This window comes from Tachyglossus aculeatus, chromosome 3, assembly GCF_015852505.1.
Source record: "Tachyglossus aculeatus isolate mTacAcu1 chromosome 3, mTacAcu1.pri, whole genome shotgun sequence".
NCBI classification, from domain to species: domain Eukaryota; kingdom Metazoa; phylum Chordata; class Mammalia; order Monotremata; family Tachyglossidae; genus Tachyglossus; species Tachyglossus aculeatus.
The window spans coordinates 41,298,638-41,315,045 of NC_052068.1; the positions used below are offsets into that span (position 1 = coordinate 41,298,638).

General features: G+C 50.5%; 1 protein-coding gene across 1 annotated transcript; it reads left to right on the forward strand.

The window, feature by feature from the left end:
• Window positions 1-11,812: 11,812 nt before the first annotated feature.
• Window positions 11,813-16,193, forward strand: DKK1 (dickkopf WNT signaling pathway inhibitor 1; the record flags this gene model as incomplete). Its single annotated transcript, XM_038743372.1, has 3 exons — window positions 11,813-11,903; window positions 15,292-15,435; window positions 15,587-16,193. Coding segments are annotated over 3 exons (489 nt in total), but the record flags the coding sequence as incomplete, so codon positions are not given.
• Window positions 16,194-16,408: the final 215 nt, after the last annotated feature.

Sequence of the window (16,408 nt, forward strand, 5' to 3'; positions counted from 1 at the left end):
CACTTTGTACTGTCCTAACAGTTCTAACAACACTTAGAACAGTGCTTGGCACATATTAAGCGCTCAACAAATACCATAGTAATTATTATCATTAGTCATTCAATCACCCATGCATTCAGTCGTGTTTATTGAGCGCCTACTGTGCACAGAGCACTGTACTAAGCGTTTGGAGAGTACAATTCATCATCAATCGTATTTATTGAGTGCTTACTGTGTGCAGAGCACTGTACTAAGCGCTTGGGAAGTACAATTTGGCAACAAATAGACAGTCCCTACCCAACAGTGGGCTCACAGTCTAAAAGGGGGAGACAGAGAACAAAACCAAACATACTAACAAAATAAAATAAATAGAATAGATATGTACAAGTAAAATAAATAAATTCAGCAACAAAGGGACAGTCCCCACCCGACAACGGGCTCACAATCTAGATATTAGACTATTAATATTATTATTATTCTTATTAGGTATATTATGTAATATATATTATAATTATAATATTATTATTAAAGAATATATTCTTTTAGACTGCGAGCCCACTGTTGGGTAGGGACTGTCTCTATATATTGCCAACTTGTGCTTCCCAAGCGCTTAGTACAGTGCTCTGCACACAGTAAGCGCTCAATAAATACGATTGATTGATTGATTATTACGCGGCCGAGAGCCGGTGGATGGACCTGAGGATTGGAAGGGGAAGTGCGGGACGGGTGGCAGGAAGGAAAGCACATTGTTGCCGATTTGTAGTTCCCCAGCGCTCAGTCCAGTGCTCTGCACACAGTAAGCGCTCACTAAGTACGACTGAATGAATGGATGATTGAATGACCAATAATAAATAATAATGTTGGCATTTATTAAGCGCTTACTATGTGCAAAGCACTGTTCTCAGCGCTGGGGAGGTTACAACGTGATCAGGTTGTCCCACGGGGGGCTCACAGTCTTCATCCCCATTTAACAGATGAGGTAACTGAGGCCTAGAGAAGTGAAGTGACTTGCCCAAAGTCACACAGCTGACAGTTGGCGGAGCCGGGATTTGAACCCCTGACCTCTGACTGTAAAGCCCGGGCTCTTTCCACTGAGCCACGATAATAATTACTACGGTATTTATAGAGCTCTTAATATGTGCCAAGCACTGTTCTAATCAATCAATCAATCGTATTTATTGAGCATTTACTGTGTGCAGGGCACTGTACTAAGCGCTTGGGAAGTACAAGTTGGCAGACTGTTTAGGACAGTACTCAGTGTGCCAAGCACTGTTCCCTGTGCCAAGGGCTGGGATAGATACAGGGTAATTCATTCATTCAAGAGAAGCAGTGTGGCCGAGTGGAAAAGAGCCCTGGCTTTGGAGTCGGAGGTCATGGGTTCAAATCCCGCGTCCGCCAATTGTCAGCTGTGTGACTTTGGGCAAGTCACTTAACTTCTCTGTGCCTCGGTTACCTCTTCTGTAAAATGGGCATTAAGACTGTGAGCCCCACGTGGGACAACGTGATCACCTTGTTTCGCCCCCAGAGCTTAGAACAGTGCTTTGCACATAGTAAGTGCTTAATAAATGCCATTATTATTATTATTATTATTATTATTATTATTATGAAGGAATGAAAGAGAGGGGGTTGCGGGGGGTTTCGATGAGAGAGAGGTGTTCGGGCCGCCCCCAGCCCCCGTGAGCCCGCTGTTGGGTAGGGACCGTCTCTATATGTTGCCAACTTGCACTTCCCATGCGCTTAGTATAGTGCTCTGCACGCAGTAAGCGCTCAATAAATACGATTGGATGAATGAATGCACACAGTAAGCGCTCAATAAATACGATTGAATGAATGAATGCACACAGTAAGCGCTCAATAAATACGAATGAATGAATGTATGAGCGTGGCTCAGTGGAAAGAGGCTGGGCTGGGGAGCCAGAGGTCGTGGGTTCTAATCCCGACTCTGCCACTTAGCTGTGTGACCTGGGGCAAGTCACTAAACTTCTCTGGGCCTCAGTTCCCTCATCTGTAAAATGGGGATGAAGACTGTGGACCCCACGTGAGATAATCTGATTACCTTGTATCTATCCCAGCCCTTAGAACAGTGCTTGGCACATAGTAAGCGCTTAACAGCGTGCAACGTTCATTCATTCATTCAATCGTATTTATTGAGCGCTTACTGTGTGCAGAGCACTGTACTAAGCGCTTGGGAAGTACAAGTTGGCAACATCTGGAGACGGTCCCTACCCAACAACGGGCTCACAGTCTGGAAGGGGGAGACAGACAACAAAACATGTAAACATTGTGGAGAAGCAGCGTGGCTCAGTGGAAAGAGCCCGGGCTTGGGAGTCAGAGGTCATGGGTTCAAATCTCGACTCCGCCACTTGTCAGCTGTGTGACTTTGGGCAAGTCACTTCACTTCTTTGTGCCTCAATTCTCCCATCTGTAAAATGGGGAGTAAAAGAGTGTGAGCCTGATGACCCGATGACCCGGTATCCTCCCCAGCGGTTAGAGCGGTGCTTTGCACATAGTAAGCACTTAGCAAATACCATCATTGTTATTAACTTCTCTGGGCCTCGGTGACCTCATCTGGAAAATGGGGATTAAGACTGTGAGCCCCCCGTGGGACAACCTGATCATCTTGCATCCTCCCCATCGCTTAGAACGGTGCTTTGCACATATAGCAAGCACTTAACAAATACCATCATTGTTATTAACTTCTCTGGGCCTCAGCGACCTCATCTGGAAAATGGGGATGAAGACAGTGAGCCCCATGGGGGACAACCGCATCACCATGTATCCTCCCCATCGCTTAGAACAGTGCATTGCACATAGTAAGCGCTTAACAAATGCCATCATCATTATGATTAGCAACTACCGACATCAGCAGCGTGGTTCAGTGGAAAAGAGCACGGGCTTTGGAGTCAGGGGTCATGGGTTCAAATCCCGGCTCTGCCTATTGTCAGCTGTGTGACTTTGGTTGTCACTTAACTTTTCTGTGCCTCAGTTACCTCATCTGTAAAATGGGGATGAAGACTGTAAGCCCCCCGTGGGACAACCTGATCACCTTGTAATCTCCCCAGCGCTTAGAACAGTGCTTTGCACATAGTAAGCGCTCAATAAATACCATTATTATTATTATTCAATCGTATTTATTGAGCGCTTACTTTGTGCTCAATATGAATTAAGAGAAGTAGAGTGGCTCAGTGGAAAGAGCACGGGCTTGGAAGTCAGGGGTCATGGGTTCAAATCCCGGCTCCATCACTTGTCAGCTATGTGACTTTGGGCAAGTCACTTCACTTCTCTGGGCCTCCGTTACCACATCTGTAAAATGGGGATGAAGACTGTGAGCCCCCCCGTGGGACAACATGATGATCTTACACCCTCCCCAGCGCTTAGAACAGTGCTTTGCACATAGTAAGCACTTGACAAATACCATCGTTATTATTAACTTCTCTGGGCCTCAGTGACCTCATCTGGAAAATGGGGATGAAGAAAGTGAGCCCCATGGGGGACAACCTCATCACCTTGTATCCTCCCCAGTGCTTAGCACAGTGCTTGGCACATAGTAAGTGCTTAACAAATGTCATCATCATTATTACTATTATTAACAAATACCAACATCATCATTATTATTATTAGGTGAAGCAGCTAAGTGGAAAGAGCCCGGGCTTTGGAGTCAGAGGTCATGGGTTCAAATCCCAGCTCCGCCAATTGCTAGCTGTGTGGCTTTGGGCAAGTCACTTCACTTCTCTGGGCCTCAGTTACCTCATCGGTAAAATGGGGATTAAAACTGTGACGCCCCCTGTGGGACAACCTGGTCACCTTGTAACCTCCCCAGTGCTTAGCACAGTGCTTGGCACATAGTAAGTGCTTAACAAATGCCATCATCAACATTATTACTATTATTAACAAATACCAACATCATCATTATTATTATTAGGGGAAGCAGCTAGGTGTAGAAAGAGGCCGGGTTTTGGAGTCAGAGGTCATGTGTTCAAATCCCAGTTCCGCCAATTGTTAGCTGTGCGGATTTGGGCAAGTCACTTCACTTCTCTGGGCCTCAGTTACCTCATCGGTAAAATGGGGTTTAAAACTGTGACCCCCCCCGTGGGACAACCTGATCACCTTGTAACCTCCCCAGCGCTTAGCACAGTGCTTTGCACATAGTCAGTGCTTAACAAATGTCATCATCATCATTATTACTATTATTAACAAATGCCAACATCATTATTATCATTATTAGGGGAAGCAGCTAAGTGTGGAAAGAGCCCGGGCTTTGGAGTCAGAGGTCATGGGTTCAAATCCCAGCTCCGCCAATTGCTAGCTGTGTGGCTTTGGGCAAGTCACTTCACTTCTCTGGGCCTCAGTTACCTCATCGGTAAAATGGGGATTAAAACTGTGACCCCCCTGTGGGACAACCTGATCACCTTGTAACCTCCCCAGTGCTTAGCACAGTGCTTGGCACATAGGAAGTGCTTAACAAATGCCATCATCGTCATTATTACTATTATTAACAAATACCAACATCATCATTATCATTATTAGGGGAAGCAGCTAAGTGTAGAAAGAGGCCGGGTTTTGGAGTCAGAGGTCATGGGTTCAAATCCCAGCTCCGCCAATTGCTAGCTGTGTGGCTTTGGGCAAGTCACTTCACTTCTCTGGGCCTCAGTTACCTCATCGGTAAAATGGGGATTAAAACTGTGACGCCCCCGTGGGACAACCTGGTCACCTTGTAACCTCCCCAGCGCTTAGCACAGTGCTTTGCACATAGTAAGCGCTTAATAAATGTCATCATTATTATTATTATTACTAGTGAATGATGAATGAATGAATGAATGAACTAGTGAATGAATGTCTCCCGTCCCAGGACCGGTGACACTCACCCCGCGCCCACCTCCTCCGTCCCCGCGGGGGGGATCCCGCTGGAATCCCGCTCCCCCTGGCCTGGAATACCGTCCCTCCGCACATCCGCAGACCATTTCACTTCTCTGAGCCTCAGTTTCCTCATCTGTATAATAAATACCAATAATAACAGTGGTATTAAGGGCTTATTATGTGCCAAGCACTGTACTAAGCATCAAGGCAGATATGAGATAATCAGGACCCACATGGACCTCACAATCCAAAGAGGAGGGAAAACAGATATTGAATCCCCACTTTGCAGATGAGGGAACAGAGACTTAGAAAAACTAAATGACTTGTCCGAAGTCACACAGTAGACTAGGATTATAGCCTAAATCGGATTCCCAAACCGGTGCTCTCCCCCTCCTCCTCCTCTCCATCCCCCTCGCCTTACCTCCTTCCTTTCCCCACAGCACCTGTATATATGTATATATGTTTGTCCGGATTTATTGCTCTGTTTATTTATTTATTTTACTTGTACATATCTATTCTATTTATTTTATTTTGTTAATATGTTTTGTTTTGTTGTCTGTCCCCCCCTTTTAGACTGTGAGCCCGCTGTTGGGTAGGGACCGCTCTATATGTTGCCAACTTGTACTTCCCAAGCGCTTAGTACAGTGCTCTGCACACAGTCAGCGCTCAATCAATACGATTGAATTCATTCATTCAATCGTATTGATTGACCGCTGACTGTGTGCAGTCCCAAGCGCTTAGTAGAGTGTTCTGCACACAGTAAGCGCTCAATAAATACGATTGAATTCATTCATTCATTCATTCATTCATTCATATTTATTGAGCGCTTACTGTGTGCAGTTCCCAAGCGCTTAGTACAGATTGAATTCATTCATTCATTCAATCGTATTTATTGAGCGCTTACTGTTTGCATTCATTCATTTATTCAGTCGTATTTATTGAGCGCCGACTGTGTGCAGAGCACTGTACTAAGCGCTTGGGAAGTACAAGTTGGCAACATATAGAGACGGTCCCTACCCAACAGTGGGCTCACAGTTCCCAAGCGCTTAGCACAGTGCTCTGCGCACAGTAAACACTCAATACGATTGAATTCGTTCATTCATTGTCAGTCGTAGTTATTGAGTGCTTACTGTGTGCAGTTCCCAAGCGCTTAGTACAGTGCTCTGCGCACAGTAAGCGCTCAATAAATACGATTGAATTCATTCAATCATTCATTCACTCATTCAATCGTAGTTATTGAGCGCTTACTGCGTGCGCATTCCCAAGCGCTCAGTACAGTGCCCTGCGCACAGTAAGCGCTCAATGTGATTGAATTCATTCATTCATTCATTCAATCGTATCTATTGAGCGCTTACTGAGTGCGCATTCCCAAGCGCTCAGTATAGTGCCCTGTGCACAGTAAGCGCTCAATAGATCATTCATTTATTCAATCGTAGTTATTGAGCGCTTACTGTGTGCTCATTCCCAAGCGCTTAGTGCAGTGCCCTGCGCATAGTAAACGCTCAATACGATCATTCATTCATTCAATCGTAGTTATTGAGCGCTTACTGCGTGCCCATTCCCAAGCGCTCAGTACAGTGCCCTGCGCACAGTAAACGCTCAATGTGATTGAATTCATTAATTCATTCAATCATATCTATTGAGCGCTTACTGCGTGTGCATTCCCAAGCGCTTAGTACAGTGCCCTGCGCACAGTAAGCGCTCAATGTGATTGAATTCATTCATTCATTCAATCATATCTATTGAGCGCTTACTGTGTGCACATTCCCAAGCGCTTAGTACAGTGCCCTGCGCACAGTAAGCGCTCAGTGTGATTGAATTCATTCATTCATTCAATCGTATCTATTGAGCGCTTACTGTGTGCGCATTCCCAAGCGCTCAGTCCAGTGCCCTGCGCACAGTAAGCGCTCAATACGATGGAATTCATTCATTCACTCATTCCATCGTAGCTATTGAGCACTTACTGCTTGCGCATTCCCAAGCGCTCAGTACAGTGCCCTGCGCACAGTAAGCACTCAATACGATCACTCATTCATTCAATCGTAGTTATTGAGCGCTTACTGTGTGCTCATTCCCAAGCGCTCAGTCCAGTGCCCTGCTCACATTAAGCGCTCAATACGATGGAATCCATTCGTTCACTCATTCAATCGTAGTTATTGAGCAGTTACTGCGTGCTCATTCCCAAGCGCTCAGTACAGTGCCCTGCGCACAGTAAGCGCTCAATACGATGGAATTCATTCATTCAATCGTAGTTATTGAGCGCTTACTCCGTGTGCATTCCCAAGCGCTCAGTACAGTGCCCTGCGCACAGTAAACGTTCAGTGCGATTGAATTCATTCATTCATTCAATCGCATCTACTGAGCGCTTACTGCGTGCGCATTCCCAAGCGCTCAGTACAGTGCCCTGCGCACAGTAAGCGCTCAATCCGATGGAATTCATTCATTCATTCAGTCGTATCTATTGAGCGCTTACTGCGTGCGCATTCCTAAGCGCTCAGTACAGTGCCCTGCGCACAGTAAGCGCTCACTGTGATTGAATTCATTCATTCATTCAATCGTATCTATTGAGCGCTTACTGAGTGCGCATTCCCAAGCGCTCAGTACAGTGCCCTGCGCACAGTAAGCGCTCAATACGATCATTCATTCATTCAATCGTAGTTATTGAGCAGCGTGGCTCAGTGGAAAGAGCCCGGGCTTTGGAGTCAGAGGTCATGGGTTCGAATCCCGCCTCCGCCACATGTCTGCTATGTGACCTTGGGCAAGTCACTTAACTTCTCTGAGCCTCAGTTACCTCATCTGTAAAATGGGGGTTAAGACTGTGAACCCCTCATGGGACAACCTGATCACTTTGTATCCCCCCCAGCGCTTAGAACAGTGCTTTGCACATAGTAAGCGCTTAACAAAAGCCAACATTATTATTATTATTGAGCACTTACTGCGTGCGCATTCCCAAGCGCTCAGTACAGTGCCCTGTTCACAGTAAGCGCTCAATCCGATGGAATTCATTCATTCACTCCTAGTTATTGAGCGCTTACTGCGTGCGCATTCCCAAGCGCTCAGTACAGTGCCCTGCGCACAGTAAGCGCTCAATAGATCATTCATTCATTCAATCGTAGTTATTGAGAGCTTACTGTGTGCTCATTCCCAAGCGCTTAGCACAGTGCCCTGTGCACAGTAAGCGCTCAATACGATCATTCATTCATTCAGTCGTAGTTATTGAGGGCTTACTGCGGGCGCAATCCCAAGCGCTCAGTACAGTGCCCTGCGCACAGTAAGCGCTCAATACGATCACTCATTCATTCAATCGTAGTTATTGAGCGCTTACTGCGGGCGCATTCCCAAGCGCTCAGTCCAGTGCCCTGCGCACAGTAAGCGCTCAATACGATGGAATTCATTCACTCACTCATTCAATCGTAGTTATTGAGGGCTTACTGCGTGCGCATTCCCAAGCGCTTAGTACAGTGCCCTGTTCGCAGTAAGCGCTCAATCCGATGGAATTCATTCATTCACTCCTAGTTATTGAGCGCTTACTGCGTGCGCATTCCCAAGCGCTCAGTCCAGTGCCCTGCGCACAGTAAGCGCTCAATACGATCATTCACTCATTCAATCCTAGTTATTGAGCGCTTACTGCGTGCGCATTCCCAAGCGCTCAGTACAGTGCCCTGCGCACAGTAAGCGCTCAATCCGATGGAATTCATTCACTCACTCATTCAATCGTAGTTACTGAGGGCTTACTGCGTGCGCATTCCCAAGCGCTCAGTCCAGTGCCCTGCGCACAGTAAGCGCTCAATCCGATGGAATTCATTCATTCACTCCTACTTATTGAGCGCTTACTGCGTGCGCATTCCCAAGCGCTCAGTAGAGTGCCCTGCGCACAGTAAGCGCTCAATACAATCACTCATTCATTCAATCGTAGTTATTGAGCAGTTACTGCGTGCGCATTCCCAAGCGCTCAGTGCAGTGCCCTGCGCACAGTAAGTGCTCAGTCCAGTGCCCTGCGCACAGTAAGCACTCAATAGATCATTCATTCATTCAATCGTAGTTATCGAGCGCTTACTGCGCGCGCATTCCCAAGCGCTCAGTCCAGTGCCCTGCGCACAGTGAGCACTCCATACGATCATTCATTCATTCACTCCTAGTTATTGAGCGCTTACTGCGTGCGCATTCCCAAGCGCTCAGTCCGGTGCCCTGCGCACAGTGAGCGCTCCATACGATCACTCACTCATTCAATCGTAGTTATTGAGCGCTTACTGCGTGCGCATTCCCAAGCGCTCAGTCCAGTGCCCTGCGCACAGTAAGCGCGCAATCCGATGGAATTCATTCATTCACTCCTGCTTATTGGGGGCTTACTGCGTGCGCATTCCCAAGCGCTTAGTACAGTGCCCTGCTCACAGTAAGTGCTCAATCCGATGGAATTCATTCATTCACTCCTGGTTATTGAGCGCTTACTGCGTGCGCATTCCCAAGCGCTCAGTCCAGTGCCCTGCGCACAGTGAGCACTCCATACGATCATTCATTCATTCACTCCTAGTTATTGAGCGCTTACTGCGTGCGCATTCCCAAGCGCTCAGTCCGGTGCCCTGCGCACAGTGAGCGCTCCATACGATCACTCACTCATTCAATCGTAGTTATTGAGCGCTTACTGCGTGCGCATTCCCAAGCGCTCAGTCCAGTGCCCTGCGCACAGTAAGCGCGCAATCCGATGGAATTCATTCATTCACTCCTGCTTATTGGGGGCTTACTGCGTGCGCATTCCCAAGCGCTTAGTACAGTGCCCTGCTCACAGTAAGTGCTCAATCCGATGGAATTCATTCATTCACTCCTGGTTATTGAGCGCTTACTGCGTGCGCATTCCCAAGCGCTCAGTCCGGTGCCCTGCGCACAGTAAGCGCTCAATACGATCATTCACTCATTCAATCGTAGTTATTGAGCGCTTACTGCGTGCGCATTCCCAAGCGCTCAGTCCAGTGCCCTGCACACAGTAAGCGCTCAGTACGATGGAATTCATTCACTCACTCATTCAATCGTAGTTACTGAGGGCTTACTGCGTGCGCATTCCCAAGCGCTCAGTCCAGTGCCCTGCGCACAGTAAGCGCTCAATCCGATGGAATTCATTCACTCACTCATTCACTCCTAGTTATTGAGCGCTTACTGCGTGCGCATTCCCAAGCGCTCAGTCCGGTGCCCTGCGCACAGTAAGCGCTCAATCCGATCACTCACTCATTCAATCGTGGTTACTGAGCGCTTACTGGGGGCAGAGGACTGTAGTGAGCGGTTGGGAAGCCCAGGTCGGTGAATGATGGCAGAGTCCCGCCCCCCGCCCCCTCCCCTGCCTTTGAAATCCCATCCGTGGCTTTGTTGCGGCCCCCGGGGGGCGGGAGGGAGGGAGGGAGGGAGGGCGGGCCGGGGTCGGGCGCCCATAAAGGGGTCGGCGGCGGACTGAGCGCCCCGGACCCCGCACCGACGGGTGGGACGGGACGGGACGGGACCGGACCGACCCCTCGGCTCTCCATCCCTCCCTCTCTCTGTGTGTGTGTGTGTGTGTGTGTGTGTGTGTGTGTGTGTGTGTGTGGTGTGTGTGCGTGCGCCTGTGCCTGCCGGCCGATGCCAGCCCGGGTCCTGCTGGCCCTGGCCCTGCTGGGCGTGGGCGAGCTGCCGGCGGCCCCGGTTCGGGGGTGGGCCGCCCCGTCGGGCCCGCCGCTCGGCCCGCGCGTCCAGTCCAACGCCATCAAGGTGGTGCCGCCCCCCGGACCCCCCCCGCCGCCGCCGCCGGGCCCCCCCCCGCCGCCCCCCAGCCCGGTGGCCCCGGGGGCCCCGTCCAACGCCAGCCCCAAGCCCACCCCCCGCGCCGCCAACCAGCACCAGCCCCTGAAGGTACGACCCCCCCGACGGCGGGGACCGGGCATCCGCAGGGCCGAGGCCACCCGGGGGGAGGCCGGGCGTCCGCAGGGGCGATGCCAACCGCGGGGAAGGTGGGCATCCGCAGGGGCGATGCCACCCGGGGGGAGGCCGGGCATCCGCAGGGGCGCTGCCACCCGGGGGAGGCCGGGCATCCTCAGGGGCGATGCCACCCGGGAGGAAGGTGGGCATCCTCAGAGGCGATGCCACCCGGGGGGAGGCCGGGCATCCTCAGGGTCTCTAGCACCCGGGGGAGGCCGGGCACCCGGAGGGTCTCTTCCACCCGGGGGGAGGCCGGGCATCCTCAGGGGCGCTGCCACCCGGGGGGAGGCCGGGCATCCGCAGGGGCGCTGCCACCCGGGGGGAAGGTGGGCATCCGCAGGGTCTCTAGCACCCGGGGGAGGCCGGGTACCCGGAGGGGCGCTGCCACCCGGGGAGAAGGTGGGCATCCGCAGGGGCGCTGCCACCCGGGGGGAGGCGGGGCATTCGCAGGGGCGCTGCCACCCGTGGGGAGGCCGGGCATCCTCAGGGGCGATGCCACCCGGGGGGAAGGTGGGCATCCGCAGGGTCTCTGCCACTTTGGGGAGGCCGGGCACCCGCAGGGTCTCTGCCACCCGGGGGGAAGGTGGGCACGCGCAGGGTCTCTGCCACCCGGGGGGAAGGTGGGCATCCTCAGGGGCGCTGCCACCCGGGGGGAGGCCGAGCATCCGCAGGGTCTCTGCCCCCCGGGGGGAAGGTGGGCACCCGCAGGATCTCTGCCACTTTGGGGAGGCCGGGCACCCGCAGGGTCTCTGCCACCCGGGGGGAAGGTGGGCACCCGCAGGGCCACCCGGGGGGAAGGTGGGCATCCGCAGGGTCTCTGCCACTCGGGGGGAGGCCGGGCATCCGGAGGGGCTCGTGGAGGGCGGTGCGCTCCCCCTGATGCCCCCCCCCCCCGGGTGTGACCCCGCAGCCCGCCCCGCCCCGCTGCACCGAGGACGGGCAGTGCCGGCCCCAGGAGTTCTGCGCCGCCCCCGTGCGCCCCAGCAGCTCCGTGCCCAGCAGCAGCAGCGGCTCCGTGCCCAGCAGCAGCAGCAGCGGCCCCGTGCCCCTCTGCCTCGCCTGCAGAAAACGGCGCAAACGGTGCCTGCGCCACGCCATGTGCTGCCCGGGGAACGCCTGCAGCAACGGTGAGTGCCCCCCTGCCAACCGGGGGCCGCGGACGGGACGGTGGGCACGGGCAGCGGCCAAAGGCCGCTCAAAATGCAGTCCCTCATTCAATCGTATTGATTGAACCCTCACGGTGTGCAGAGCACTGTACTAAGCGCTTGGGAAGGACAAGTTGGCAACCCCCCCCCCCCGGGGGCGTGCCCGCCGCAGCCCCTCGCTGGGCCAAGGAAGAACCAGCCCGCGCCTCGGGGACTTACTTGGGACAGTCGGGGGATTTAGTTCAGCTAATAATAATCTATTTCATTTATTTTATTTTATTTGCTTCTAGACTGTGAGCCCACTGTTAATAATAATAATGATGGCATTTGTTAAGCACTTACTATAATAATAATGGCATTTATTAAACACTTATTATGTGCAAAGCACTGCTCTAAGTGCTGGGGAATAGTAATAATAATAATAATGACGGCATTTATTAAGCGCTTACTACATGCAAAGCACTGTTCTAAGCGCTGCGGAGGTTACAAAATGATCAGGTTGTCCCACGGGGGGGGCCTCACAGTCTTCATCCCCATTTTACAGATGAGGGAACTGGGCACAGAGAAGTTAAGCGACTTGCCCAAAGTCACACAGCTGACAAGTGGCAGAGCCGGGATTTGAACCCATGACCTCTAACTCCAAAGCCCGTGTTCTTTCCACTGAGCCACTGGTGATCAGGTTGTCCCACAGGGGGCTCACAATCTTACTCCCCATTTTACAGATGAGGTAACTGAGGCACAGAGAAGTTAAGCGACTTGCCCGAAGTCACACAGCTGACAAGTGGCAGAGCCGGGATTCGAACCCATGACCTCTGACTCCAAAGCCCGGGCTCTTTTCCTCTGAGCCACGCTGCTTCTCCAGTGCTTCTCTTACTATGTGAGAAACACTGCTCTAAGCGCTGGCTGGGGTTACAAGGCGATCAGGTTGCCCCGTGTGGGGCTTACAGTCTCAATCCCCATTTTACAGTTGAGGCAACTGAGGCCCAGAGAAGTGAAGTGACTTGCCCAAGTTCACACAGCAGACAATGTTGGGTAGGGACCGTCTCTATATGTTGCCAACTTGTACTTCCCAAGCGCTCTGCGCACAGTAAGCGCTCAGTAAACACAACTGAAGGAATGAATGAATACATATTTACTCTATTTATTTTATTTTGTTACTATGATCTGTTTTGTTATCCGCATCCCCCTTCTAGACTGTGAGCCCGCTGTTGGGTAGGGACCATCTCTAGATGTTCATTCATTCAATCGTCTTTATTGAGCGCTTACTGGGTGCAGAGCACTGTACTAAGCGCTTGGGAAGTACAAGTTGGCAACATATAGAGACGGTCCCTACCCAACAGCGGGCTCACAGTCTAGAAGGGGAAGACAGACAACAAACAAAATAAATAGAATAAATATGTACAAATAAAATAAATAAATAGAGTAATAAATATGCACTATAAATGTATATATGTATACATATATGTATACATATATGTATACATATATACAGGTGCTGTGGGGAGGGGAAGGAGGTAAGGCGGGTGGGTGGGGATAAGGCGGGGGGACGTTGCCAACTTGTACTTCCCAAGCGCTTAGTCCAGTGTTCTGCACACAGTAAGCGCTCAATAAATACGATTGAATGAATGAATGACTAATTCTTGATATTTGTTCGGCACGGCGTGTATCAGTGGAAAGAGCCCGGGCTTTGGAGTCAGAGGTCATGGGTTCCAATCCCAGCTCCGCCGCTTGTCAGCTGGGTGACTCCAGAGGGAATGGAGTCCATTCATTCATTCAGTCGTATTTATTGAGCGCTTACTGTGTGCAGAGCACTGGACTAAGCGCTTGGGAAGTACAGGTCAGCAAGTACAGTGTTCTGCACACAGTTAGGCGCTCAGTAAATACGATTGAATGAACATATAGAGACGGTCCCTAGCCAACAACAGGCTCACGGTCTAGAAGGGGGAGACAGACAACAAATCAAAACAAGGAGACAGGTGTCAAAATCGTCAGAACAAATAGAATTATAGTAATATGCACATCATTAACACTTCTCTTGGCTTCAGTTACCTCATCTGGAAAATGGGGGTTAAGACTGTGAGCCCCCGTGGGACAATCTGATCGTCTTGTAACCTCCCTGGCTCTTAGAACAGTGCTTGGCACGTAGTAAGTGCTTAATAAATGCCGTCATTACTATTATTGTTATGCACCAGGCACTGTACTAAGCGCTGGGATGGATACAAGCCAGTCGGGTCGGACACACTCCCTGTCCCACGTGGGGCTCACAGTCTCAGTCCCCATTTTACAGATGAGGGAACTGAGGCCCGAAGAAGCGAAGTGACTTGCCAAAGTTCACACCGGCAGACGAGTGGTGGGGTCGGGATTAGAACCCATGACCTTCTGATTCCCAGACCCATGCTCGATCCACGGTGCTTCCAAAGAGGAGGGAAAGTGCCAGCCCCATGCTGCCTAGTGGCCCCAAACGGGGTCCCGATGGGGGCTGCGTCCGGAGTGAGTTCATTCCCCAGACCGGGGAAGTGGAGATGGCAGGGTGGCCCTCTCGTCTCAAGCGAGGAGTCGAAGTGAATTACATCGGGACTAAATTGGGAGACTGAGAGAGTCACTCTTGCCACAGACTCAGAACAGCCGTGGAGTTGCCGGGTCTGACATCCTCAGGGTATCTTCTTTCCCCCTAAAACGTGCGGGAGTTGGACCTTCTAGTCCAGGAAGTTTGGCCATCCAACCGTGGGACAGTCCCAGGCATAGGCCCGAGACGTAGCTTGGTGCCTGATAATAATAATAATAATAATGGCATTTATTAAGCGCTTACTATGGGCAAAGCACTGTTCTAAGCGCTGGAGGGGATACAAGGTGATCAGATTGTCCCATGTGGGGCTCACAGTCTTCATCCCCATTTTACAGATGAGGTAACTGAGGTACAGAGAAGTTAAGTGACTTGCCCAAAGTCACACAGCTGGCAAGTGGTGGAGCCGGGTTTCGAACCCATGACCTCTGACTCCAAAGCCCGTGCTATTTCCACTGAGCCACGCTGCTTCTCCTGATGAAAGGGATATTGTAAAGGGGTGGGACTTGGAGAGGTGTGGAATCCAAAAATTCCCAGGCTAACTTCACGGTTGGAGCTCATTGCTGGGGAACATCATTTTAAGTTAGAGCCACATGAATTCCAACCTGGGTGCTAAGAGTGGCGACTGTCGTATATACGCGTTTAGGATCCCCTAGCCAAAATTTGATAGTTTCATGGGAGGGTGATATCTGTGTCTCTCCGGTTGCCTGGATGGATGGGATTTTTTTTTTTACCCACCGAAAAGAGGCCGTAAAAGAAAATATTCAGTCGGGCCAGGTGGTTCATGAACACCTCTTGCCTCCTCAGGAATCTGCGTCCCATCAGATCACGATCACTTCCATCAGCCGGAAATTGAGGAGACAGTTGTTGAAAGTTTCACTCATGACCACGGCACCTTGGATATCCATTCCAAAAGGACCACTTTGTCTTCAAAGATGTATCACTCCAAAGGTAAAATACCCTTCTACTATCCATCACCGTTGAAAGTTTTAAAGTCTGTGGGATAACTGGTGAGTCAGCCACAGGATTGTGAGTTAACGCAGTCTAAACTCGCGGTCGGCCTGCAATGTAGTCTAACCATTTTCTCTCTTCTCCCCCCAAGGCCAAGAGAGTTCGGTCTGCCTCCGATCGTCTGATTGTGCTGCCGGTCTCTGTTGTGCTCGCCATTTTTGGTCCAAGATCTGTAAACCGGTCCTTAAAGAGGGTCAGGTGTGCACTAAACACAGAAGAAAAGGTTCACATGGGCTGGAAATCTTCCAGCGCTGTTACTGCGGAGAAGGCCTGTCCTGCCGAATACAGAAAGATCATCATCTAGCCAGCAATTCTTCTCGACTTCACACTTGCCAGAGACAGTGAACACCTTGGGTGTGCCTTAGCAAAATGGACTCCTTTTACATAATACACGCTGCGGGGACGTTTTGTGACACTTTTTTTTTTTTTGGCAGTCCATCCTTAAGGAAATACAAATGTCAGTGTTTACAACTGAGCACTCCCAAGATGATGCCCTTTCTAAAGTCTGGAGTGTGGTTGCATCTTTCGTTTCTTTACGGAACTACCCAGTGACTTTTTGCAGTAAATTACTGTGTTGTAAATATACAGTGTGGCACTTATTTGTAAATGTTTCAAGACTTTAATTATTTTTCTGAAGTGCTGCATTGTCTCCAGTTCACTCTTGTGATGTAAAGTTTTATATACACTGGTTAGGTTAGTTTGGGTCTGAAATACTTTTTAATTTTTAATTGAAATAAATAATTTCAATTTCTACTTTTCAAATGTTTTACTGCATTACGCCTTGTATTTTCTAACTGGGGAAATTCGCGACGCCCATGGCGTGCCGATAAGGCTTTTCAAGTATGGCAATGGAATTTTCATAATTAAATCGAGGCTCTATGAGATTGTTGGCGGCAGTGGATTAGGCAAAGTA